This window comes from Coturnix japonica, chromosome 1 (assembly GCF_001577835.2).
Source record: "Coturnix japonica isolate 7356 chromosome 1, Coturnix japonica 2.1, whole genome shotgun sequence".
Taxonomy (NCBI): Eukaryota; Metazoa; Chordata; class Aves; order Galliformes; family Phasianidae; genus Coturnix; species Coturnix japonica.
The window spans coordinates 72,389,858-72,416,923 of NC_029516.1; the positions used below are offsets into that span (position 1 = coordinate 72,389,858).

General features: G+C 45.5%; 1 protein-coding gene across 1 annotated transcript in view; it reads left to right on the top strand.

Annotated features, from left to right (window-relative positions):
* Window positions 1-10,626: 10,626 nt before the first annotated feature.
* The window catches only part of IGSF11 (immunoglobulin superfamily member 11), an 84,550-nt gene continuing 68,110 nt past the window's right edge, over window positions 10,627-27,066 (top strand). The window contains exon 1 of the mRNA XM_015876114.2: window positions 10,627-10,775. Within this exon, the coding sequence (XP_015731600.1) occupies window positions 10,697-10,775 (79 nt within the window). The 5' untranslated portion in view covers window positions 10,627-10,696. The remainder of the gene's footprint in view (window positions 10,776-27,066) is intronic.

Sequence of the window (27,066 nt, forward strand, 5' to 3'; positions counted from 1 at the left end):
TGACTTTCCGCCAGTGCCTTTGCATGTCTTAGTGTTCAATTCAGCTCTAATGTAATCTTGTGTGAGAGGTTTTTCTCCCTTCTTCTGTACTGTAGGAACTTTATAGAACCCAAAAGATGCAAAGCGAGTGCTTACATCATACATTTAGAAGAGGCCAAAAACTTTTGGCTCAGATTACATATACATACGTTTAATACATGATCTTCCCAAATGAAGTCTTCTTCTCTTCCCTTCCTAAAGGCACATGATTTCTGTAACAGGGATTGATCACATCGGGTTATGGAGTGCCGAGCTTGCCCTCTTTTGGAGGAACACGAAAATGTGTACATTATATATTTCCCAAGCATGTGGCTATGTGGCTCATCCTGAAGGAGCTTTGATAACTCTGTAGCCCATCACATGCAAACAAACATAGAAAAAACTGGAATATTTTAGTGAAGTTAAAATGTTTGTTGAAATAATTCTCCGCTCCCCTGCTCCCTAGTGTTCAGCTCCAAAGATTTTGTTTTGAATCTTAAAAAAGGCTTTGCGTGCCCAAAAGATACTCTGTTTTTTTCCATTTCTTAGCTGATCTAATAAAAAATCCCTTGCAAGCTTTGTCTCATCTACAGCCTAAAGCCTTCACAACTGCAACAATAGTACCACTGTGAACACAGTTGCCTCCATTTCAATGAATCCAACTGTGGAGAACTCAAAGGGAATTAGCTGTGCAACCATTTAAAAATGACTCAAATGCATTTCTATGCACAAAAATGTCATAGCATTAAAATCACGAGTCTTTTCAGGACGTGTCCCTTTAATGCAGCTGGGAATTGCCCTTCTGTAATAGCATGAACCTCTCATATCTAACCCTTCACAACCACCAGGCATTAAAGATGAGAGAGTTTTTGTTGTACAGGGTTTTTGTGCCTAGAAAAGCACCAGTAGCCCAAGGCTCAATCTGAATCTTGTCTGTCCTGAGTGGGGATGATTTGGGAAGAAATGCCTTTGAAACCAAGGAGTTATTTGTAACACTAGAATACATCTCAGTGAGGAGGGATTAATGGATAGATAGAGTAGAGCTGAGCTGGTGAAATATACATGATTAATTCAGTTTTGACAGGATTATATAATTTATAGCCTGGATAACACCTCCAATTAGGCATATCACATTCTTTATTTGTATGACTGTAAAGTAGAGGAATGCTACACGTGATTGTCAGCTCCAGCACGCTTGTTGCTGCACAATCAGGAATAAAGATCCAGTGTGACAGACAGTACCTGAAATGTACTGAGACTGCTTTGGAAAGCAGTGAAATATTGGACCTGTGAAACTTTTGCACAGAATGAATTCTTGATCAATTCCCTACATTCCCCTACTTTTGTCTTCACAGTTGTTCCCTCCCATCATGGAGGCCAGGTTTGGTCCCAAGGAATGAGTAAGAAGAGGAAGGCTTTTTAAGAGGCCTCATTGCAGTCATGGTCAAGGGGATAAGGAAAACCAGCTGGCTGGAGCTTCTGGCTCCTAAGAGGGCATTAACTACTCTTGCCATTTGTCCGTATCTAGAGGCCCAGTGAAGGCACTGAGGGAAAGCAGGCTTAAGCTAAATTTCAGTCCATTCACACTCAACAAAATTGTTAAATGGATTTCAGCCCAAACTCCTCATTGCTGTCACTGCGCTCAAGACCTCACTTGTTATACTGGCGGGATATGCAAGGCTGCTGTGGGAGCTCCACTGTGCACCTCATGTCACGCCTCGGGGCTCCTGTTCACTGCACAGTTTGTACTCTCCGTGTTAGTGATTTAGGAAGTATCGCTGCATAAATCATCATGCAGGGAAATAACTTCACATCTCTGCCAAGTGTCTGTTTTCCTGTAGTCTTCCCCAGTATTTCAGGCTGGAATGGTAATGAGCAGAGAAGACCGCAGTGCTAAATTTGTGTGGAAGTGAGATGCCAACTCCTTAAGAATTCATTTATTGGGCTGCAGGCCAAGGCATATTCTGGCCTTTGGTTGCATGTTACATGCTGCATTTACTTAATCCATTGCAGAAGGGTTGAAATTTTGTCTCTAACGTCATGAAAGCATAATTGCATAGCCCTCTAGTTTTAGTAGCAATACATAACAAGGAGTGGGGCGAACAACACTATCAAATAGTTGATAGTGTTATTTGTCTTGGGAGGATGAAGGTCTGCTCTGTGGCTCTGGAATCTTTCTGGGAGAGGTAAGATAAGGACTATGCACCTGTCTCTTCGCAACATCAAAGTCAGATTTATGATGTACTTCTGAAAAATCTGGTTTGCATCTGCTTGCTTTTGCCTTCCCAGAGAAAGCCAGCTGCCTTGTTCTCTATCAGGAGAAGGATTCATCCTTGGAGATGACACCGCCTTGAAACTGTTATAGAATATAGTATCCCTGGTAACTGAGGTTGATGAAGAAGAAATCTGTGGTGTGTTAAACCAGGAGTTGAGTGAGTGGGGGTGGATACTTCAGAAAAAGCATATGCCACACTGAGAAAACTTTAGTTGGTTAGCAAGCCCTGTGCCAGTATGAACTTGCTGTGATTCTCTATGGATTAAATCAGATTGAGATCAAGTACATTTGCATTGCTGTAGAGGTTTTGATTCTCTACCACATGCAAACAAGGAGAAGATGGGGGACTTGGGCTTCTTCAACCTGGAGGAGAGAAGGGTCAGGGGACCAAGCAGCCGTATGTCCTTGCATACGTGGAGGTCGTCAAGAAGGCAGAGATGGGCTCTTTATTGAAGATAATTAATGGCTGGAACAGGTTGCCTGGAGAAGTTGTGAAGTCTCTGTCTTTGGGGTTCTGAAGAACTGACTGGTCTAAGCCCTGGGCAGCCTAGTCTGAATTGAATGTTGACCCTGCTGAGATTGTTAATTTGCCAATTATTCTTTCTTCCCTTCAACTGAGTTGCCTTATAGCCAACACTCTTAATTCAAAGCTTTAAGAAAAAAATAAGCTTTTCAATCCCTTCTCTACTGGAGAAGCACTAGGACTAGAATATCTCCACAAAATGATGCAACCTGAATAAAAACACTTGCTCTAAAAATTCAGTTAAAAAAAACTTGAATATGATCTATGTAAAAGCTTAACTTTTAGACATATTTGTACACAGTGAATGGTACTGGGAGCGGTAACTAGGACTTTTCAGATTTTTTTTCATATTCATATTCCAATTGCACCCCAAGGGGCTACTGGTAATAAGACCCCCCCATAGATTGGTCCAGTGCATGCCTTTGAAGAACATACAGATGAAGAAAAAAGTGAATTTATTATTAAGGACTTAATTTAGCTAAATAGAGCTGAATCTATGCTACCAATCTAAAAACTCCAATTGGTTTCCAGAAAGCCTGATCCTCCATAGTTCTTCAGCTGTATATGATGGACTGCATGTTCCCCCAGAAGAACACACAGTCTCTGGCTGACCAGCACCCATCTGCTGTTATCTCCTGTCTTTTGAGAGCTCCCAATTTTCAGAAGGATAGCCTTGGTGGAGGTCACACTTTCCCTGCTCCTGATGCAGCATAGGGAAATGCAGGCATGGTGTGATAACTGAGACCTTGAAAGAAGGGACAGTGGATACAGCGTAGAGGAAAGCAGGAATGGTGTGATAAAATAGAGGGTGCAGGATAATGCTGGGCACCCCAGCTTGCTAGAAATTAGATGAAGAAATGTGGGACTCAGAGCTGGGCAAAAACAGTCCTAGGGTTATCAAAAATAAAATAGAACAAATTCCAACATGTATAAAACTCTCTATAAGCAGTAAATTTGGATGCAGTGTGGACTTATAGACTGAGGAAGAAGGAGTAAGGTATAAAAAATTGTATAAAAACATCTCCATATGGACCTTAGATGGAGGAGAAAGAACACATCAGCACCATCCTACTCCCTACAAAGAGAAAGAAAGGGTGTTTGACAGCAACAGTGTGTAAAATAATTCCAGATGAATTAGCACTCAGATTTTTTTTTTTGTATTTTTTTAGGTAATAATTTTCCTTCTTTGCTTTTTTTTTTTTTTTCCTGCAATAATGAGATCTGGGCAAATCATAATTCTTTGATTAGACTGTTAAGATTTCAATTATGCTGACAGTAAATTCTTGGATTTACATATGAGGTCCATTTCCATCGTGTCTATAATGAGATTTTGGATGCAATGACAGCAGTCAAACAGCTGAAAGATAGCTATGGGAAAACCAACAAAAACCAAACAAACAGAAAAGAAACAGTGATTGGAAGGGGTGATAACTTCCTTGGGCTCTGGTTGTGCCCTCCAGCATGAAACATGTTCCCTGTCCTTCGGAAATGTGGTACCCACAAGGCCAAGCTCCTTTTGGGATGATGCTTTTTGGGAAAACCAGCAAGTGGGAGGCACCAGAGACAGCCACCAGCTGCAAGTCAGATGGCACTTAGGGAAGTATGTGAGATGTAGCTCTCCTCTGAGGATGGAGGTGAGCAAACATTTAAATTACTGATTCTATTAGTGAACTCAGGGCTCTGAGTGCTCTGTCTGGGACCCAGTTAAGATCCTCAAAACTTCTGTGTGCTGTTCTTAATCTATGGATATGCTCAGTCTTTGCTCTGTTGCAGCCAAAGGCCCAAAACTGAGAAATTCTGTTGCCAGTGTGACCCATTCAGTCCCAGAGCATTTTGCTGAGATAAGCAAAAAGGCAAGTCGTGTAGTAGGTTTTGTACTGCTGAGCAAGGCACCTCGCTGAGACCACTGCTCTCATTTCTCATACTTTACCCGTTTTGTTGTCGAAAACATTCATTTCCATTCACCTTTAGGAGTTTCATTTGCATAATCATTTTTCTTGCAAGGCTTCAGAATTGGCTGATCTGGACTCTCCACTTTAAAATATCTTAACTGCGCTTTTCAATATGCACACAATGCGGTGAGATAGAACAAAACAATCTTGTTGTGTTACCATAGAGACGTGCAGGGTCCAAGAAGGGTTCCTGCTCAGAATCGGACTGTTAAAGGGACAAGAGGCTGTTAAAATTTGATGGAGGGTTTAATCCTTGACCAGGCACTGATATAAATCAGCTCAGTGTGGGTGAAATGAACTGGCAGTCCCTGTGGTTTGCCTTACAGACAGCACTCCTCGGTCCAGCTGGCCCAAAGGGGCTGTCGTCTTGGTAGTTACAGCAAAAAAAAGGAGATGGAGGAAGGGGGGGAAAGGTCCAGGAAATTCACTTGAAAATGTTAAATCACTTTTAGCTTTTCCTTCATTTCTCTCCTCCTTTTTATTTGAGCGCTAATTAAGAGATTTCCCTTTGCACTTAGACAACCAAACTTTGCTTTTTAAGCATACATTTTTTAAGCAATGCTAAATGAGCTGCTGGGCTGACAGCTCCGCTCTGGAGACCCAAGTCCTGCGTTCCCAGTTGCAGGCATAATAGTTGGACTGTAGCTGCATTCCTGCACTGACCTGTGGAAACCACGCATCGGGCTGAGAGGATGCTGCAGTCTATGAGCCTGACAAGTTTCCAGTGTTGATGCTGTAGGTGCCAACTATAATGATGGTTCTGTGCAATGGAGGGAGAAGAAAGTGCCTCTCTATGTACATAAAGGAGAGCAAAAATTGGTTGAGAGTAAATTCAGCAAGAAAACCTTCTGGCAGTTAACACTCTTTTTGCTTGGGACTCAATGTCTGGGCTCTCTATTTGAGCATGAGAAGGGTGCTCACAAGCTTTGCTAACCAGGCCCTAGTGCAATATGGAAAGGTGGTGCTCTGTCCTATGGTAGCTAACTGTAATGGGCTCTGGAATCACAGTCCCCAAACTGGCCTTTCAAAGAGCACTGATGAACTTATGTCATAATTCACCTTCTACCTTGTGAGGCTGTGGTGGGTGATTGGGAAAGGCAAACCTGCCTCGTGTTAGAACTGGAGCCAAAAGCTCCCCAAAAGCAGCCCTCAGTTCAGGCTCTTTGGAGACTCTGGCTCCAGGGTTGCCCTAAACTCTGTCATTAATGGAGCCACCTGCCCATGGCCTCATTACGCTGTGAAGATGATAAGGTCTTTAAGAGAAGGTGGTTCTGCTCTGTCTCTCTCTCCCTGAAACAAACCATTTCTGATGTAGGCTAATGGGAATCATGCACACCCTGAACTGCGCAGGGAGCCATGGAACACTGTGCCAAAGCAGTATGCTCAGCAGAGCTAAATTCGCCCACATCCAAGACGCTTTAACTCCTCAGGACAAATACCACACAGCCCGTGGCTACCGCTAAGCAACAGCAGGCTATGCTGTCAATAATAGCCTGGAAATTTGCATTCCTGTCAGCAGTGATTTACAGGGTGGTTCAAGAGTCCTTTCGGAACAGGTGAAAGGAAAGTCAGCTGGCATGGGGTCAAGACAGCTTCCTCACACCACAGCAGATGCCACTGTGAGGAGAGGTTTCATGAAACTGAAGCAGAGCACGGGCAGCTAGAGATGTTAGCCAGCAAGTTGTGTAGAAATGAAAGCTTACATTTTCATCTTACATTGCTTTATTCCTTACGTTGCTTCTAAAGAGGTTTGGTTTGTTCCCAAGTTGTTCCCTAGATTTTGGAGGGGTTGCCCTTGGAGTGTGGTTGGCTCCCTGTGTTGGGGGATCAAGGTACCTCAGGTACCTCTGGCTTTTCTAGATAACTTGTAAAAGTAACTTCTAATCCAGTATGTTACTGATAAAGCCACCATGAGCAGACCCAGGTTGGGTCATTAATTCACTGGCACAGACAGTTCAGCCCCTTTTTCTTCCCAGGGCTCTCTGTTAATTTTTTATCCCCATGCAAGGAAAAGCAAGTAAGAGACTGAAAGTATGTTTTGTATAGTTACTAACTGCCAACGACCATCAAGTAGTTAAGAACTGTAGGAAGCTGCAATATATTTTATTAGACCAGTGGATGCAATAAGGAAAAAAAAAAGCATGCTAAAGATGAGTTTTCAAGCATAGAAGCCCTTCTTCAGGTCAGTGTGCCCAGAAGCTCACTGCTGTTTTCCAGCTACATCAGCTGTTCTAGTAGAAGTTATTGCGTCTCTATAGAAGTTATTGAGCCTCACATTATCTTGAGACCATCACAGCTACGGCAACACTGTTACTTAACAAGATTCTCTAAGATCCACTTTGTATCACAGCCACAAGGATATGTCCACGTGAGTCCTAAACTTCAGTGTATTTATTTCTTCTCAGTTTTGCCATCTATTTATTTACTGTCACGGCTGTGTGTAATAAATTCTTTCAGCAGTTATGGAAGAAAAAAAAAAAAAGGAAGAGTGATTGATTTTCATTTTCTGAGCTTTATGGGGTATGCTACTTAGAAGACTTGTCATTACCACCATTTGCTGGCGTTTAGTGGAAGATTTAATTCACCTACTGTAATGATTTGGGGAAGTCTGTCGATGTACAATTTAGAAAGTTATTATGTAAATGGCAGCGTTATGAAATGCTTTTATGAGGGTGCAGCATCCACCGTTTGCTAACAGGGGTTGCAGTGTGTCTGACAAGAGGCAATGGGCAGTCATTAACCACAGCAAGAGCTGCACATCCAAGGAAGAGATTGAGTTGAAGTCTTGGGGACCAGTTTGTTCCAAACACATCTTTGTGGACTGAAAGGGGCAAGAGGGAGATGAAGAACTTTAAAATGTTGTGTTGAATGACATGCTTTGGCTCTGTAGATATGCAGGGTTCCTGGGAGGGAAGCAAGAAGGGAGGAGAGGATGATGTAGATTTTGTAGAGTTAAGTTTTTGTTTTAACTGGTTTTATATTATTATTATTGAAAAGGTATGGAGATGGAGATGGTTGATTGCGTATGTCTCTGAAGGTCTGTCACTTTTCTTTTTAGACAGGATTAAAACAGGTCAATCTGCAAACTCCATTTCCTCTGTCAAAAGGAGATAACCAATTCCACTCTCTGAAGTTATTAATGATCAACTGAGTAAATTTTATCCATCTCTTTATGTCTTGGAAGGACACTTCACTGAAGCTGATTTTGATCAATTTATAAGCAATGTCACCTTCAATAAATTCCTATCTGACAATAGATAATCCAATAACAAGCTGGGAGACAGCAAAGGTGATGTAAGAGTTGGCACCTAATAGTGCTCTTGAACCCAACTGCATCCCCATTGGAGTTTTTAGAGCTATGTTAGGAGGGAAAGAAAAAAAACCAGAAGCCTTATTTTCAAATTTGTTTCAGAACGTTTTTCTCCAAGACATGAGATTTGCATTACTTATCATAATTCTTTCAAAAGAAAAGGGAGTGGTTTCATTTGTCTCTCCATGTCCTTGCCCAGCCTAGCATGTAAAGCCCTGGCAAGCATCTTGGCCATCCAATGTAAGGATCCCGTGGTCTTGGGAGTGATGCAACACAGCTAAACCTTCTGGTGGTCACCAGTCAGCATCTGGTGCTTGGGATATTGCAAACATACCTCCTTTATCCACATCCACTATTCCATCAGTGTCATGGAGGAGATCTACTCTCATTGATGGGAGAACAGACCGATGGAGCAGCAAATACATCTGCTCATAGCTCTAGCATCCAACCAACTGAGTATGCTGCACTCGCTAAATAAATGTTTGGCATAAGTCTAATACTTTGGAGAAGGCTCAAGGGCAGCTCAAGTAGAAATTCAGAGTTCCAGGAACAATTTTGCATCACCCATGTCCTTTCTGTACTATCTGCAAGCTATTTTTGGAAGTGGCTGCAAGGTGGAGAGTGGGCCAGGGTGAGAGGACTGGCTGGTGCATCTGAAGACTGCTATTCCCTAGGGCAGCTCCATCCTTCTGCAGCAGATTGTTCTTTCAGTTGCTGCAAGAAGCGGCTAAAGTCACTTGCTGTGTCACTGTGTTATTCAGGTATGACTTAGTATCTGTTGCGGTGACCAGGTCCTGAAGGTGATTAAAATACTTCCTATTTCTACCAGCTTGAGTCAGAAGGGAGTCATTTGGGTCCTCTCTGTGACCACCAGGCTCTTGATTCACATTACGTTCACTGAACTCTTTAGGAAGCACATTAATTCAGCCACTGTACAGTGTACAGGGCAAACTGCTCTTTGCTGTTTACCTGCCAGCTGATGCACAGCAGGGTACAGGAACAGTCCAAGGCGAGCTGGGATGGCATTTGCCAAATGCTAAAATATATGCTTATTTCCATTAGATCAAGAGAGCTTCCGAGCCTTGGCAGATCAGAAAAGCAGTGCCGCACTCTGAGGGAGAATATGTGGCTTTTCTTCTTTTTGCTTGGTACATCCTTGCATCTCTTCATTCCTTGATGCTGTCTGATGGAGTAAAGATAGTGGCTCAATGCACTGTGTGACTTTTCTTGTGCACACAGTGCAGACTTTGGGGAAGGAGACTGTGTTTGAACAAGAAACCTTCATAGAATCCCACTGTAACTAGAAGTACAGCCATGGCCCTTCTTTCCTTCAGGCACTCAATGTGACACCCGCAAGGATGGGGGGCTCCTGTTGCCACACCTGACCAATAAGAACAATGTATTCCTCTACTCTTTTTCTGGGTTAAAAATTCAGAGGGCTATACGAAGTCAGAGCTCAACCTATTCCAGTTAGGTGGCAGTTAGTTTCCCTTCCCCTCCTTCCACAGCCACCAGCTGCTCTGTTCCCTGTTACTTGAAATCATTTCTGCTCTTCTACACTCCCCCTTCTTGGTCACGAAGTGGCTGTATAAAAGGTCATTATGGCTTTTAGGGCAGCTGGGAAGACAGAAACCTGAATAGGAGGGTCAGCTAGATACGAGGTTGTTGTCAGTGCCTCTAGCTGGAAAGAAGGTGTGGAGAAACTGCAGGAAGGAAACTTTGGATAGTGGAATGAAGCAGCCACGTCCTGCGCTGAATTGTTGTTGGGTTTTCCTGCTTGTTTTCTCAATGCAAAATGAATGTGGTGAGACTCAGGCAGGGAGCTGGGCAAGGTGAGCTCTTTGCCTTGATCCTTTTCCCCAGATGGTGCCTAGGATGCTGCTTTTGATTGTCTGGTTTTCCACTTGGCCTCAAGGACTGAAATTACTTAAGCTCGTGACCCCGCGTGACACAACTTCTTGGTGGTTCTTGTGTTGTGCAGTGTTACCGGGCCCAAATACAACAACTGCCTCATTCCTTTTGGAAATAGCGTGGGTTCGTTTTTAGGGTTTTTTGAACGCTCGTGTCCTCCAGACTCTTGCAGACTGGTGTCGATGTGTCCCATACCTTTAAACAACAAGCCGGCAGCACAGACCATCCCAAAGCATTCTCAATTCTCTGCCTCTCTCCATCCCCGCAAGCAGCTCCTGGTGCGGAGAAGCCCCGCTCTGCAGCGCTGATCCGGAGGAGCCTCCGGGCCGCCACCGAGCAGCGGCCAGATGGCCGCGGGGCCCCGCATCAACCTCCGGCCGGGCGGGGCGATCCGTAGGCAGAGCCGGGGGGCGGCGGGATGCCTGGCGGCGCGGCGCTGCTCGGCGCGGTGCGGGGGGTGAGAGCCGCAGCCCCGGCTGCGGGGGCGGCTCGGGGCCGCCAGGCTGCGCTCTCGGGCCGGCCGCGGCGCCTGGCGCTGTCCCCGGGCGGCCGGGGCTGGGGCACGGCGGAGCCCGGCCGCGAGCGGGCGGTCCCGGGACGGCGGCGGCGGCGGCTGCACCTGCGGCGGCGGGGGAAGGCAGGGCTCGACGCCCGCCGTGCCCGGAGGCGGGAGCCCGCGGCCCGCTGCTCCCCTCGGCCGGCCCGGCATGACGCTGCGGCGGCGCCCCGGAGGCGGCGGCGGGCGCTGGGTGCCGGCCGCCCTGGCCGCGCTCCTGGCCCTGCGAGGTGAGTGCGGGAGCGGCAGGGAACACGGCGGGGAGCGGCGGCAACTCGCGGGGAGCGCGGGGAGCGGAGAAAGGAGCGTCGTTGCCCCAGCCCGGGGACTCGGGGTCTCGGGGGCCGTCAGTGAAGTTTTGGTGGCGGTCCCGCCGGTGATGCTCGGGAATGCGGCGGCGGGGAGCGCTCTGCGGGCTGGCTGCTCCGCTCCTCTCGCTGCCTCTGCCGCACCGTGGCTTTTACTACCTTCATTTAGTACTAGTGGGGTTTTTTTACGGTACTGTGAAACTTGCTGTAAACTGTCTGGGCTTCACAGGCACTCGGCTGGCAGGGCCTAGCTTGGCAGCAAGCTCACCTGGGTGCCAAACTCCGATCCATCTCTCAGGCCCCGAGGCAGCAGGGAACTTTGCACGGAGATGCCACCGAGCTGCCTGGGGAACCGAGTGCTCAGGGCTCGATGCCTCCCCGGCATCTGCTTCTTCAGCTCTGAGTGCCTGGCTGTAGGGATGTGGGGAGATCCAGCCCTCCCCATCCAACTCAGACCTTCCGCAGTGAGGTGTGTCTGGGTCCTGAGTGAGGAGAGGGGACGAATGGCGTGTGAGCGATGTCCATCACATAGCTTGGTACATTGCTGAGTGCACCCAGAGGTGCTGCGGTAAGGGCATCAGGAGAACCTGCAAAGTGTGAAGCCTTCAGACTCATCTGTTAATGTCTTCTTCCAAGTAGTGCCAAACTTCAGAGCAGGCCTACACAGCTATGTCTTATGGAAGTCTACAAAGTCATTATCTTAAGGTCTACTCAGGTCTGGTCAGTTACTTCTGGGAGGTCAGCCTGGCAGTGAGCAGAGCACAGGTTGGCAAGGCCAGCTGGGTGCTGCTGGCAGCCTGTGCAGCCAGAACAGCAGGCAACCTGCTGCAAGGGGCCCCGGGTGAGGACAGGCAGGATCTCTTGCAAGAACACTGGGGACATCACAGCAAAGGCTGGGCAAAACTTCTGGCAGCCTGCGTTGAGTTGGAGCTGCCTGCTGGAGCTGCTGTGCCTGGCCCTGACAGCCCTGCGGGGAGCATCAATCAGGCTGTGTCCCTCTGGCCAGGTGCAGCAAGAAGTCAGTCTGGTGGTCAGAAAGGTGGGTTTCTCACAAGTGCCTCAGCCCTGAAAACACGCTGAGTCCCACTGTCTGAAACCAGTTAGGAGTTGTATGTCTTAACTGGAAACGTCACCTGCTGACTTCAGTGGATGAATTATGGAAGAAAAAAAGAGTTTATTAGCTTTTAATTAAACCAAACAATCAGGTTTCTTTCACACTTCATCCGCTCTCTTTCTTTTTTTGTACTTTCCTGGGTTTGAAAGCACATATTCACTTTCAGGACCTCAATATTGCATGTCTTTTTTCTTTATCTGCAGGCATGGCATAGATTGAACTGAAAAGTTACTGTGCCTCTGCAATGACAGGTATATAAGTGAGAAAGTGTTACTGTAGATGTTCTGCCTCTGCAGGAACATCCAGCAGTAACCAGATTCGAGGTTGAAACTGCAGGGGCGTTTGATTATAGCTTCAGAAAAAAAAAAAAAGAAGAAGATTGACTAAATATTTAATTTTCTCTTTTTGGCAGAGGGCATGTGGGGACAATGGCACTAGAAGGGACTAAGCAGAGAAACATACCTTTCATAAAATAGTTATTTATGCCAGTATGATGCTTTTTTCTTGCACTTGCTTTTGAGACTTGAAAATGACTTGAGCGAACCACCTGTGTCTCGAGATTGTTTTTAATTTCTCTCTACGGAAAAGTCTGCAGGAGATGGTGGTGGATGAAAATAACCGCGATACGCCGTCACTTCTGTGTTACACAACAGAAGTGTGGCTGTATTTTTGGGTTTGGATTTGAAAATAAAATCCTGACAGGCATAAGCAACAGACATAGACTGTGCAGGCTCGAAGAAAATTGGCAGAGATTCTTCTGAATAACATTTGTAGAAGATGAGTGTGTGTGTTTTTGCTCTATATACAGACTGGTTAGGAAGATCAATTTTCCTTTTTATTGAGGCTCTGTGTTGGTTTTGAGGATAGAGGAAGAAGCATATGACAGGATCATGTGCAAAGAGCTGCCCGAATCACAGGCGGAAGGCTTAGAAGTTAAAGTATCAGGAACTGTTAGAATGTATCAACGCAAGAAACACTTAACGCCAACAGGCGAAGAGTGGCTGCAGGGGAAGGTCCTCGGAGGTCCTTCAGCCATTCTCACACAGTCAGGCTTTGTAGTAAAATGTCAACCAAATATTATAACCCCATTTGCTTACGTTGTTTTGTAATTTGTAAAACAGCAATGATTCTTTTGAACTGAAGCAAATGACATTGGGCTTATTATATTCATCTTTAAGGCTCCTGGGGCAGGGGCAGTGTCTGTTTTCACTCTAAAACATAATAACTTTTGTGAAAATAAAACTTTTCAGGCTCCCCAGGGAAGTTTATGGATAGATAGGAGGGAACTCTCTTTAGGGCTTTGAAACCAACCCTGCTAGTGCGCATCGATCCCGCTCCATCACCAGAAATAGCCTCCTGCACGTTTTCTGATGTGTTAGAAATCACACATTGGGTACAGCTGAGCTGCAAAAACAACTTTTTATTTATACTGTGCATGGCGTTTGGGTCCTTGTGACACAGTATCGCAACAGGTGGGATGCCAGCATGTTATGGCCTGTTGCAGCTGGATCTTGCACGTTTGGGGAGCGAGTATATGAGCCTGGTAGCAATGCAGCAATGCAACAACAGCTCTGCAGCTTCTCACACAGGCTGTTTTTTCTGGTCTCCATGTGAAGTCTCCTTCCTATGCACTGGGTTTATCCCAGCTTAAGCCATGCATTCAAGTTCTGGCTTTGCAGCACCGTTTTATCAGCCCATATATTCTCCTCAGCCCTAAACCAGGTCCTCAGCCCCAGCAAGGGAGGACCATGGCTGTGCCTTTCTTTTCCATGCTGATGCATTTTTTGGAACAGATTGCCATTGGTGTCAAGCTGTGTGGTTTTGTGACATGTAGATAAATCATTTTGCTCACGACCTGACCTTGGTCCCCAGCGGCAGGCACAGATGCATTAACTACTTCTTGCATCTCTAATGCAGGCATCTTGCCCTTATCTTGGAAACTATTAGCTGGTATTTTTTGTTGCTTGTAGTGTTGTTTGGTTTTCTTTTCAATCTCTCTTTCTTCGGTATTGCCTAAAGTCCAATTTTCTTCTGTAAGATTCTATTCTCTGAGGGATCTTGAAGTGTCTCAAGAATGGCTATATTTAGCTGCTCACTGGTAATACGGGTATGGAAAGTATGGTATAAACAACTCATTAAGAAACTTAGAAATCTTTTTTCCTGCCTCTATGGGGCAGATAAATTTGTGTTATGCTACCAGCATCAGAGACAGACAAAGCAAGGCTCAGAGAGGCTTCATGACCTGCTGAAGGTCAAAGGATGCTGGTAGTCCCTTGGAGCCTGGTCCAAAGGGTAACCACAGGAGAATGCTTATATTCATGCAGCAGGATAAGCCGTACTGTAATGGCACTCTTCAGGGATGCTCACTACTACACTGTGGTGAGTCACCTATATTTAGCAGGATGCTACTATCATTGTGCTTTTTAAGTAAAGTGCTTTTAACACAGTTTATTTCAAGGGGAAATGCATGCTCTGAAAATCTGTTCTTTGTAGTTTTCTCCTTGTCGAGCATTAATGCTACTTTCCCTTTGTGAATGTTCAGAGAGAAATTCAGCTCCTGGTTGTTTAGCAGACAGTAGTGTAACAAAGACTATTCCCTTGTTAATACTACCTTGTGTTTGCACAGTCATTTATAAGCATTAACTAATTGAGAGACTCCAAACGTATTCTGTTAGTGCAGTCGATTTGATATATGGCTTGGAAAGGCTGAAATGTGCAGAGATGATGTTGCTTGTTTGCTGTCACGTAAGACATCTGCCCTGCTCTCCTTTAGAAAAGTCTCAGTTCTCCTGATCACAAACCACCCCACTTCTCTCCCACAAATGTTTTGCATCTTAAGCATTAGAGGGAGAGAACGCTTCTATTAATTATGCACAGCAATCTATTTTTTCCCCCTATTTGCTGTCAGCTCTTTGGTTCTGGAGGTCACTTGTGTCCATTCTGGCTTCCACCTTCACTTTTTTGTTTTTGCTGCTTGATCAGGGCTAAGGACAAATGATCTGCTTCATCAGGATTGAGGGGTTAGGCTTCATTTTGGGTAGATATAAGAATTAAATGCTTTGACATTTCCGAAAGGAAATTTCCAAGAGAAATCCCATTTGGGGTCAACCAGCATTGTGCTTCTCTGTGGAATTGTATTGTGATAACACTAAAAACAACAAAAACCAACCGTAATCAAAAGATATTTTGATGTGAAAAGTCAAACTTTTTCATCTCAAAAAGACCTTGAGGTGGATGCTTGCATATGTCTGGCAGTTCTTCCTAGTCCTCTTTTGAAACACAGGTTTGATTTTACAGAGCATCGTGAGTGCAATATGGTTTGGTTTAGTGGAAGCATCCGCAGTAAAAATTGAAGTTGTTCCTATTTTTCGTTTCATCAGCACATTTCTAAACAGTGGTGCCAAAACCCAACTTGCAGCTATTGGTGATATCTGTGCACAGTTCCCATCTATTTTTTACCTCCTTGGCACACACATGTGAAAAAACCACATGCATGTACATGACACTGCCGATATTCTTCCCTTATCCAGCACACTGCAGGATATGATTTGCACCTAAAACAAATCACAGTGTGAGTATGAGATAGTTTTGTATTTAGGAAACACAACCCCCTTGCTGATCAGGGCCAGCAGATCACACTCAGCCTCCTACGACTTGTGCATGCGCAGAGCCACAGCTCTCCTCCTGGCAGCACAGCAGCACTTGTGCCTCTGCATATCTGTGTGAAGTTACTTGCAAGACAGATTTCTGCAATAGAGAGATCTGATCATTTGTTTAGGGATAAAACCTTGTGCATTTTTTTTCCCCCTCTCGTATCACTACAAGTCAGCCCGGCTACAGAAACGTGAACCAGATTGCATTTCACAAGCATCAGCAGGAGAAAGCCGATGTATGAACTCCACCGGGTTACATCCTGGCTTTGGTCTTCTTCAAAATGCAGAAGGCAGGAATGTAATTTCAGAGGGTGAACATTTCCAGTCTGTGTGCATTTCTGCAGGCAGCTCACAGCAGCTCTGGGTCAGGTCACACCACCGGTCTACAGAGCCATGGCCAGCACTGGATGCTTCCAAGGGGATGCAGAGCCCCTACAACGAGCAGCTGGTGCCAGATGGGAATAAAACTCCTGTCTCCATTCCTCCTCCTCCTCCATGGGACCCCAGACCTGCCCCCTTGTGTGGAGCTGGGATAACCAGAGCTCAGCCCCCTGTCAGGCACAGGCTGTGGGTGGGCGATGGGGATCCAGCTCTTCCCCTGCCTGGCATCTATTGGCGGCCTCTGCCAGCAGTAAGTGGGTTGGGACGCACTCTCTGCATGCCTACTGGGGAGATTACTTCCTAATCCTCGTTAATTAGAAGTTGGCTAATGCTTGGGAGCTTGAGGGTGTAGTGCTGCTGTGAGCTTTTCTTTTCCTTTCTTTTTGTGTTTTGCTTTTCTTTTCCTCATTTCATTCTACCTGACATATCTGTGGGTACTCCCATAAGCCTTATAAATGGTCAGGCTTCTGTAATTTTTGCTAAGCTCTTGACTTTACTGATAACATGTGCTAATCATTCCCAGTGGTTAATTGTGGGCTGCGCTTGGCATAAGTAGGGGGAAAAAAAAGAAAAGAAAAGGAAAGGAAAATCTTATTTTATTCCTCATACCTGGCCACATTCCCTGCTCTTCAGTTGTATTGAACAGCTTCTTGTTATTCTCTCAATAAAATAAAATAAAATAAAATAAAATAAAATAAAATAAAATAAAATAAAATAAAATAAAATAAAATAAAATAAAACAAAAACAAGGATAGAAACATGAGTTTCACCTCTGTTAAACTGCCTCAGTTTTAACTGTCCTTGATCAGCAGGTGTTATGTGCTGGTGAATGAGGAAACCTTTCTATATCTCCTCTGTGTTTCCAGGTGTGCCACCACAACTAACAACAGCGATCCCAGCATTTTAATGCTTCCATCACACTTTTCTTCCCATCCCTTTTGATGGACGACTTGCTTTTTGACCACCGCTGTCTGCTGAACAGATGTTTTCACTGAGCTGTTCACAGTGATACCAAAGATACTTTGCTCAAGTGATTACAGTTGAATTAGAGCCCCTTGGTAGACGAGCAGTTCAGATTATTCTCCCAAGTTTGTATTACTGTCAGCTGGATAATGCTGAATTTCATCTCGCATCGTGCTGCCCACTTGCCTAGCTTTGTCAGATCCCTTGGAAGTCTCTCCCAATCTTCTTTCACTTCAGCCAACTCACCGTCTCTCTTCCAGATATTAAGGAGTAGATTAAACCCATCCTGCAGCCTGAAGGAGACATGGGGGTAATCCCTTGTAATCGGGGCCGGGGCAGGGGCAGGGGGAGAGCCTGGCACCAGGCAGTTGGGCGGCAGCTTTGGATGAATGGAGAGTTTATCACTTAGTCCTCTCCTTTTCTTCTCACAGTATCATTGGTTTGAGGGGTGCAAGTTCCTTTGTGCAGAGACTGAGCTGTTTGTGTCTCCTGTTGTGTGCTTTTAGGGTCTCTAGCCTCTAAGGGTCCTGGGATTGACTGTTCCTGATCCTAGCGATCTTCACAATCCTAGAATCATTAAGGTTGGAAAGACTGCTAAGATCAGTAAGTCCAAGCATCAAAACATTCAAGAATTCCAGATGTTGCAGAATTGTAGCCTGCTGTGACATTTGGCAAATTCCTGCATGTGTTGCTGATGTCACATTTTTGAGGTGTTTTTCTTTGACTTTATCATTTCTTTGCTTTCCCTCCACACTGTGAAGTAGATATCTGCTTCCTGATCAATGAATTCAGATCGCTGTGCTGTGGTTTGTTCTTTAGGTAACTTTTTCCCTCTTCAGCCATGGCCATACAGATGGATCTGTGCCCTACTCACCTTACTGTTTGATGCTGCTGCCCTTTTGCCCATGCTGGGTTTCCAGTCAACAACATTACTTTGTGATGAATTCTGCAGATTGAGATGTGTTGAACTTTCTAACTATTGGTTAGTATAGTTATTTTAGACTTTTCCTGCACTGTATTAAGTATTTGTTGTGTTGTGTTGTGTTGTGTTGTAGGGAATCTGAAGTGCCGGCCTGCTTACATAGCTGAGTGTGTGCTTGAGCACTGTTATGTGATGGAGTCTGATGTCTGAATGCCTCCACTAGTCGTGGAGCTGCTGGGCTGCACGCCTGCTTGGCTTTCAGGCCGTATGTTGGGAGCTGGGAGCCAAGAGAGTTTGGGAGGACCTTGGCTACTTGGCAGGGTGACAGCATAGCCCCAGTCTGCCTGCAGAACTGCTGCGTCCTTGCCTTGTCAAGGGCAGCCCTTCCTCCTGCCCCTTGGACAGCTGGTGTGCCCCAGGCCCTATCACAGGACTCATCAACAGCATCTCTTCCCATGCAGTGCTCTGTGTTAGCTTACTAACTTTTGCTATGCTTTCTTCATCCCTTTATCGACAAAATGAGAACAAACTGGGAGGAATTTTCCTACCCACCTTGGTCCCCAGCCCTCTAGCACCCCATCCCCAAGTCAGGGGCCACCACAGGTAAGAATGATATGCTTTGGAATCCCACTGACTCTCCTGTTAGCCTTCCGGGCAGCAGTCAGCAGTTTGTGGAACTAATTGCCAGGAGGTGCCAGTGAGGTGCTGAGTCAGAGCGAGGTGTGCTTGCCAAGTCACTGCAGCAGAAGGAGCCCGCTCGCCTGGCGTGGAGTGAAGCCAATGGACGGTGGGTTTCCTGGCTGCTTTTTGGGCCTCTTTCTCTCATTTCCTGAGGCTGTGATTCAGCAGCAGCAGTGCTATGCAAGCAAGGGAGAACCTGAGCACTGACGGAAGGAGAGCTCTTCTGTTTGCTTTTTTTTCCCCCCCTTTTCCTTGGTTTGGCTGTGAGTACTGGGGACCAGAGGATGTGGGCTCTATTCCTACCAGCCACCAAGTTTCTGCTGCTGTTTCCATGCTCTGTGCAGTGCTTTGTGTTAATGGAAAGACTAGCAAGCAAGTTGCTGTGCAGGGACAAGTGAACATGTGGCACCCTCAGATATATGAGGGTAACAGTACGGGATGCTGAAAGGACTGCAAAATAAAACGAGTGAGGGATGTTTTGTCTTGTTCACCTTGTGCTGCAACCTGTTTGTTGTTTGAGGTGTTGAAGGAAGATGTCAGATGTGCAGGAAGATGAGAGCATGTCCTATATACATCCAGCACCTGATGGAACGTACTCGTGAGAGCTTCGCCATTTGTGCTTGGCCTACATGAGCATTGCTAGCATTAGTGTTATACCAAGGCTGAATCTGTTCTTAAGGCTCTTGGCCTCTCCTTTGCTGTAGGCTGACTTGGGTTGTTGTCCATCTCCCTGTCTGCAGCACAGGATACCATTCTCCTGCCTCAGACAAAAGTCAGTAATTGTTTGCACAATGGTCTAAATATACGTCTGGTGAATGCTGCCTTTGTAGGAATGGTGTATTATTTTTGCTTTGAATAACTACTTTGTAGAAGGAGATGAAGAGCACAAGGAAGGAGGCCGGCATGTTTTTCCGAACCTTTCATAGTTGCATTGTTCTCCACCCACTCACATTTTTCCTGCTCAGTTTTGCATGACCTTCCTCTTCACTGATTTAAGCAGCCGCCATGCTGTTTAGGTCATCAAATCCTCAATGGGATAACTGAGGCCCAGAGACCTCACCCACCATCATGCAATGCTGCTGTGACCAGAACTGGTCTTCTGCCATTTTGAAGGTTATGTACATTGCACAAGGGAACCTTGGTGTCTATCTGGCCAATTCCAGCCCTTCCTTTATATCCACTCTCTGCTGTAATTTCACTATGGAAATGGAAAATAAATAAATAAATAAGGCTTTGGCTGTTACAGCTGGGACTTTCTGAAATACCTGTGGGAATTAAGCCCTCAATTCCCTTAGGTTCCTTTCAAAAAGTGTAGCTGATGTGGATTTATGTTGAACGTAAGCCAGAAGGGGAGGCATCCCCATGATTTATCATGTCAGCAGTGCCATAGATATACTGGTACTGGAGGTAGTGAATGCCATGGCAAAACACATTTCGCTTTTAAGGTCTATGGATCAGGAGCTGCAGCTGGAGTCTTCAAGAGGAGTCTGATGAAAGTGGAGGCCATGCTCTGGCCTCCCCTTCCCCTTTGTTGAAGGTCTCTTAAAATGGAAAATACCAGTGTGCTGTGTGGGGACTTGGTAAATGCCCCTGACATCCACTGGGTCTGGGGCTGAGCACTCTACAAATCAGTGCAGGATGATGAAGAAGATTTAGATTAGATATTATGAAGAAATTCTTAACTCAGGAGGTGGTGAGATGCTGGAACCAGCTGCCCAGAGAAGCTGTGGATACCCCATCCCCAGAGGTTTTCAAGGCTGGATGGAATCCTGGGCCGCCTGATCTAGTGTGTGGCAGCCATGCCCTCAGCAGGGGGCTGGAACTGGATGAGCTTTAAGGTCTCTTCCATCCCAAGACATTCTATGACTGTGTGAAGTAATGCAAGACCAACCTTGCTGGCATTTCATAGGAGTAAACATGAATGAATGAGGCATGGTGTTTAACTGCAGTTAACTGCCAACAGCAGTGACAGCGTTGGCTTTGGAGACAATCAGGAGGTTATTTTGACAAGTGTAGGAACCCTTTTTCACTCTCTTCCTCCATAACCAAATAACCACAGTTTGCATCAGTTTTCTGCAAACACAGAAACTCAGTGACAATCATCACCATCTTAATTAAAAGCAAACAAATATGGTATTAAAGAAAAAATAAGACAACTGCTGAGAGACCAAAGAAGCAGCAGAGTATGACTGTCACTTAGAACAAGTCGTGACAAAAACAAGATGAAAAAACTGTCTTTATCCTCAGTTGTAAGTGAGAAACCCTCCTGGGAGGGTTTCTTTTTATGGCTAAAAATAATTGCAGGCTGTATTTGATGCCTCTTTCTGGAATGCCTTGCTCTGTCTTGCAGTGCATGCTATGATGCCTTGTGGATTCATTGCTCCCTCCTCCGTTTGGCAGATAGGGAAGCTGAGGCAGAACCTGCAAAAGAGCATGATCTGTTCTCCTCTGTGAATTAACGTGAAATGGGCCCAGACTGTGGAAATCTCATTTAGCCAACTGTACAAGTTTTCCATTAATTTGGGTCTTGTTCTGAGGGCAGCTTGGATCTTTCTCTCATCTTTGGGAAAGTATTCAGCCTCGGTCAAGACCAAACCGCAGTCTAAAATCAGACCAGGTTTCCTTTGCCAGGCTTTTAAGGCAAAAACGTATTACACTCAAACTACATTACAGACAAAAGGCTGTCTTAATGCAATAATATAACTGGACAGTCAAAATGGAGCAGCACTGGGAGATGCATAAGTTAATGATGCCTTGTTACGTATCCTGTATCTTTTATGTCATGAATTTTATAGTCTGAGTGGTAGTTAGATTAGAGAGAGGTGAATAATTTATAGCCAATAATTTATTTAATGAATTCCTCTTCCATTTCTGTTTGCAAATTGTTTGTGAGCATCCTGTGGTTTCTTCCTCTTTTGCTTATTTGAAATTACTTACTGAATAGCTTCTGCAAGTGGTATTTGACACACCACATGCCTATGAGCAGGGCTTTTCCTCTTTTCTTTTGGGGGACAGCAGTGCTTCAGCTTCAGGTTAGGTTACTTGGCGCTGATCCACAGCAAAAGTTCATGCCATAGTGTTTCACCAACCTGACATCTTGGAAGTAATAGTTAGAATTAAGCTTTTTGCAAAAGGTATGAAGAATTAGTTATTACTTTTTAATGATTAGTCAGATTATCAGTGTGGATAATCAGGTTCAGACTTCACTTTTGCCAACATGTGCTAAAATTGCTTAAAATGGGTTACTTCCTTTTACATTCACGTCACCAGATTAGAATAGTTGCAGAAACGAACAGGAAGATAAAGGGTCCGCAGTCAGCAGAGTGCTGTGCATATGCTTGACTTCAGGCATATTTTTGAGTAGATGCGTAAGTGGTAGAATGGTAAATGATGAACTTCAGCATATATTTAAGTGGCTCTCTGAATTAAGGTCCAAAAATACAGACCCGAGCAAATTTATCTTTCATGAAAGTGACTGAGAGAAATAATTTTGTTGTGTTTTGTTTTGTTTCTTCAGCTGCAGTTATGGGGTAGTTGCATTTTTGGATAGTGGGAGGAGGTGAGAATATAAATATTTCTTCATCTCTCAAGATTTCTCAGATTTTACAGTCTTCTCCATGTGCCTTTATTCAATTATTATCTCTCTCTCCAAAAAATAATGGACAAATGTTAAATAATGCCTAAGAAGTGACCCTCACCACAGAAAGGAGAACGTTCACCAGGTCTGTGAGGAATAGCTATGAGTTCCATTAGCATTTTAAAAGGCTGTTGGATGAATAGAAATCAGGAAAGCTTTGCAGTTTTTTTTTTCTATGCATCTGTTGAAGGCTACACATTGTAGAAAAGCAGCTTCTGAAGGTATGTGACGTACCCTTCAGCTCCAGAACGCAGGTGTTGTTTTGTGAGAGGTACGCTTAAATGATTCATTTTGTGGATTTGCAAACTGGTGAGGCCTCATATCTCTCGTCTGTGCTTTCAGGTTGACCTGTGTGAGGTCTCTTATGTCTAAAGGAAGGTTGAGCATGGCCCAGTCTTTTCCCTCCTGGCAGCAAATATCTCACGTTATGGAAAGGAAGGTGGCTCAGGTCGGTGTGGTCTGGGAAGCTGAGAAGAGAAAAAGCCATCTCTGGGTGATGCGTGGGTGACGGCTGCAAAGGTCAGCAGTGACTTTGGGGTAGGGAAGGGCAACTGTTCCTGCTGACTTGCAAGAGCTAAAATGAGCTCTTTGGAGCAGGCTTCAAGGAGCATGATGTTGTTTCTTGTGCTTAGACAGTGGGCTTAATCAGAAATGCAACCAATCCATGCTCTGCCCAAACCCCAAATGTTCTATATCCCAAGGACAATCTTGCAAAAAGCGGCCATTAGTGTCCATCAACTCTTTATGTGCAAGAGAATTACAGGACGTATTTTAAAAGGATTCTTTCCAAAGGCAAGTTTTCAGACCTCTGGACATACTTATTGCCAGTTAGGCGATGACTTCAGTCCCACTCTTGCACCCACGGAGATCAACAGGACAGCTTCATCTTACTAGGGCTGGGACGATAAGGGAGCATTTGCAGAGCAGAAAGGAGGAGCACCAGCAGTGCGTGCTGCAAGAAGCACTGAGCAGCCTCTGGGCTGGCCTATTTCCCCATCCACATCCCTACTTACTAGTCTGTGCTCTTTGCTGCTTGTTATTATCTTGTGTGGTCCCAGCTCAAAATCTAGGGAGGACACTGCAAGGGAAAGCTGGAGATGCAATTCTGGGTTTTGTCCTGGCCTTCTTCTCTGATGCTTGTAGGGCTTTTAGCACATTCGTTGCATATGATTGCACCGTTGGTAACCCCAGTGATGCATGTATAAAATTAAAAAGCAATCACCTATACCAAATAAGATAAACAGCAGATGGTCCCAGAGGACTGCAACGTGTCCTTGCACTGTATGTGGATGCCTTTAGGAGCAAAGTTATTGGCACTGCACAAGGTGTACAGAGACAGAGACGCTATGTCATAGAAGGGCAGTCATATCTATGACAGGAAAAGCATCAGGAGATTGTTGGAGGCTGCTGGATACTTGTTATTTGGGAACCAGAGCCAGATCAGCTGAGGAAGGTAGGAGATCAAAGGTCACTTTCGAATTTAGGTTGGGCTCACTTGTGGAGAATCTTGGAATGAGAATGGCAAAAGAAGAAGCTTGGAAAGGAAACATGGCCACATCTTCATCCAGTGACTAGTGCCACTGACAGGGAGTTAGCATCTCACAGGAGTTTGGCTTAATGTGGGGAGATCTCCCAAAAGAAGGATGCGTAGAGGGGAGGCCGCCTTCCTAAAATGACCTTAATGGAGGACTGAGGTGTGTCTTACCTTGTCTTCTGCCTCTCTGTGTTGCAGCGTTATGAACAGGGCTTAATAGTAACAATAAAATTATGTCAGTAGTAATTATTGTTATTAACTCTTTTACACTGCCTTGAGAAGGGTCCTGGTTGTGTGGACTCATTCTGCAGTGACTCCAATGGGAGGGTGCACAGTTTCAGACTGAACTGGCCGTGGCCACGCATCGGGCTCTTTGTGTGTCTGTCACAGTCAGCCAGGACAAGTCGAAACAGGCAAAAGGAAAGAAAATAGACAAATTTCCGCATTCACAGCAGCTGGAGTGAACGTCAAACAGATGGGCTCTTCCACCCCGATTATCCTAACCACCTAAATATAGAAATACGGGCTTTTTTTTTTTTTTTCCCTCCTCTTTTTCTTCTCCTCTTTTCTTTCCTTTTTTTCTTTTTCTTTTTTTTTTTCCTTTTTTTATAAATAATTTTAAATTACCCGAGGGGGTGGTGTTAGCACATGCTAGGGCAGTGCTAATGAGTGCAAATAGAAGTCATCTGCTGACAGAGTCAGATCATGGCTTCTGCTCACGATTCTCTCCCCCCGCATCCTTGCCTGCTTGTGCTTTTACCAAGGGAAGCACATAGGCTGCCAGTGGCTGATGCTGTCCCCCTCTGTGGGGCTGGGGGACACTTCTCAGTGCATGAGCAGACTCTTATTTCAAATGCTGACTGTGGCTGTGCAAGCACTAAGAGCACCAAGGAAAATGGGTAGGGAATGCATGCCCTCGTCTCCTCCTGCACGCAGTTTGCTGAGTAGATGGGGCAGAAATTCTGCAAGGAGGACTTCACAGCTATTTTTCTGGAGGTCCCCAGTGTAAGAGAGACATGGACGCACAGGAAAATAATCAAAGGGAGTGCTATCGAGATGATGAAGGGATTGGAGCTCCTGTCCTGTGGGGACAGGCTGAGAGAGCTGGGAATGTTTAGCTTGGAGAAGAGGAGGCTCAGGGGGAGTCCCATCATCACTGCAGAGAGATCGAAGGGATAACTGTTAGCAGCTGGCTGTGCCTGGGCGCTGTTGTCCTTTTTGTCCTGCAGTATTTGACACAGCTAAAGCAGCAGGAAGGCAGTGTGCTGTGTTATTTTTGGGTATCTTTTTCTCTACTGAGGGCTTGAGTAAGGAAACATTACTAAGGGGATTTCAAGTAGGGAAATACAGTATCTCGACAATACTGTGCTTTCTATTCATCTTCCAGGTTACTCTTCTTTTGCTTTTTCTTGTCTTGTGACTGAATTTCATAACTGTTCTCAGGGTTTTATTCCCTGGCTGGCCATGGGAACAAGAGGAAGGGAAGAACAGCAGGAGGCACTATCCAGAGAACATAGCAGAGCAGTGTGGGATGAGCACGAGGCCCCGTTTCTCATTTCTGCCCTGTTGGTTCCTGAGCATTGTTCTCTTCACCTCTAGGAAGGGAATAACAGTGGCTTGCTCCTAAGGATGCTGTCAGGGAAAAACATTATGCTGATGCTATGTTATAACTGCCACAGCCATGGCCTAAGATATACAACAAGAATAAAGGTTTGTAACAAAACTGCCCTGACCTGGGGCCCAGCCAAGCAGAACTGCAATGTTTTTCCCTTGTCATTGTGTACAAGGATGTGTTGTGCTCTGTGGATGTATCTACACCAGCATCAGAGCAGATATACAAACAGGCCATGAATAAAACTTCAGAGACTCTGCAAAGGAATTCTTTATCTTATGGGCTGCTCTCCATGTGAGGATAGTGCACGGTTTCTCAATGCTTCCAGGGCTCATTTTGCTTGTGTGCTCATGCTCTCCTGCAGAAACCCAAACAGTTGTAACCTTAATCCCAGGATCTGGTGCCATGTGTAACCTTGGCTCCCACAGCATTTACATCTTCCTTGGAGGTCTCTCTTGTGAGGAAGGATTGGCAGCCGTTGTAGGAGGCTGCCTGGGGAAGGTGTGGGGTTTCCACTTCGGAAGCAGGCTTCCAAAGATGGGTTCAGCCAGCAGCTGGCAGGGTGGCAGGGCTGTAGGAAATCCTGCCTTGGGGCAGGAGGGTGGAGCTGATGAAATTCAGAAGGCTGCTGTGTGGAGAGGCATTACTTCTGGTGTTTCCAGGGTAAAGTGCATTCTCTTGTCACCTTGAGGTCACGTAGTGCAGTGTTGTCTAGTCCATGAAGCACCCAGATGCTATAAATACCGGGCAGCACAGCAGAAGACTTCAGTTGCCTTCCATGTATTTGCTTAGGACTCAGGATAAGCTCTCCCAGATACGGCAAACGAGGGATCCCAGCGTAAATACACCTAATTAGCTTTGAAGGAGACGAGCTCTGGCAGGCTTTAGTCATTCTGATTCATGCTAGAATGTATGGCACCTGGCTGGCACAGCATCGGGTCACTCAAGCATCCCTCTTCTATGCACTTGAGTGCTCCTGGTGAGCAGCTGAAGGGTGCGGGAGAACCAGGCTGGCTCTGCATGCTGCTGCTTGGCAGAGCTGTCTTGCTTCGGCTTGCAGCCATGGTGCATCTGAGCAGCCTCTCATAGCTCCTTAGCTTCCTTCATGCTGCATGGAGCCAGATCTGTGGTAACCCTGACGGAAACCACTGTCATATTTCTGCACCGTGGTTAATCTGCAAGCAGGATAACAGCATTTTTGGATTTTAAAGGAATAATAATAATGCAATCAAGGAGGCTGGTTGTGCTGCTTGTTTTTAAGGATGCCTGGTATTTTCAGTTATCTTTTCCTCATCTCTGTTTCATGCTCAGCAAACAGGATAAACTACCTCCCTGACTACAGGGAGGAAGGGACTTCAAATGAGACTGGATGGACAGTGGGGCTCAGTAGGGGGTGAGAGTCAAGGCTCTTTAGAGTTATCATAGACCTGCAGGAGGAATGCTGAGTTGGGCAGGGAATTGTGGAGATCAGAGCAGGCTGCCCAGGACCTTGAGAGGTTTGGAGGAGAGGGGTGAGTCTTGGACCAGTCAGCCAAACAGGCCAGTATTTCATCCCAGAGGTGCTAGAAAACCAAGGGAATTTGTTTATGAAGGGTGTGGGATGCTACAACACCGGGCACCCTAAACATGCCCAAAGGGACTCAGGAATTCTGTCTCCTGCCTGAGACTTGAAAACATGCCACTAATCTAAGCTGCAGTCACCCGATAAGTGTAAAG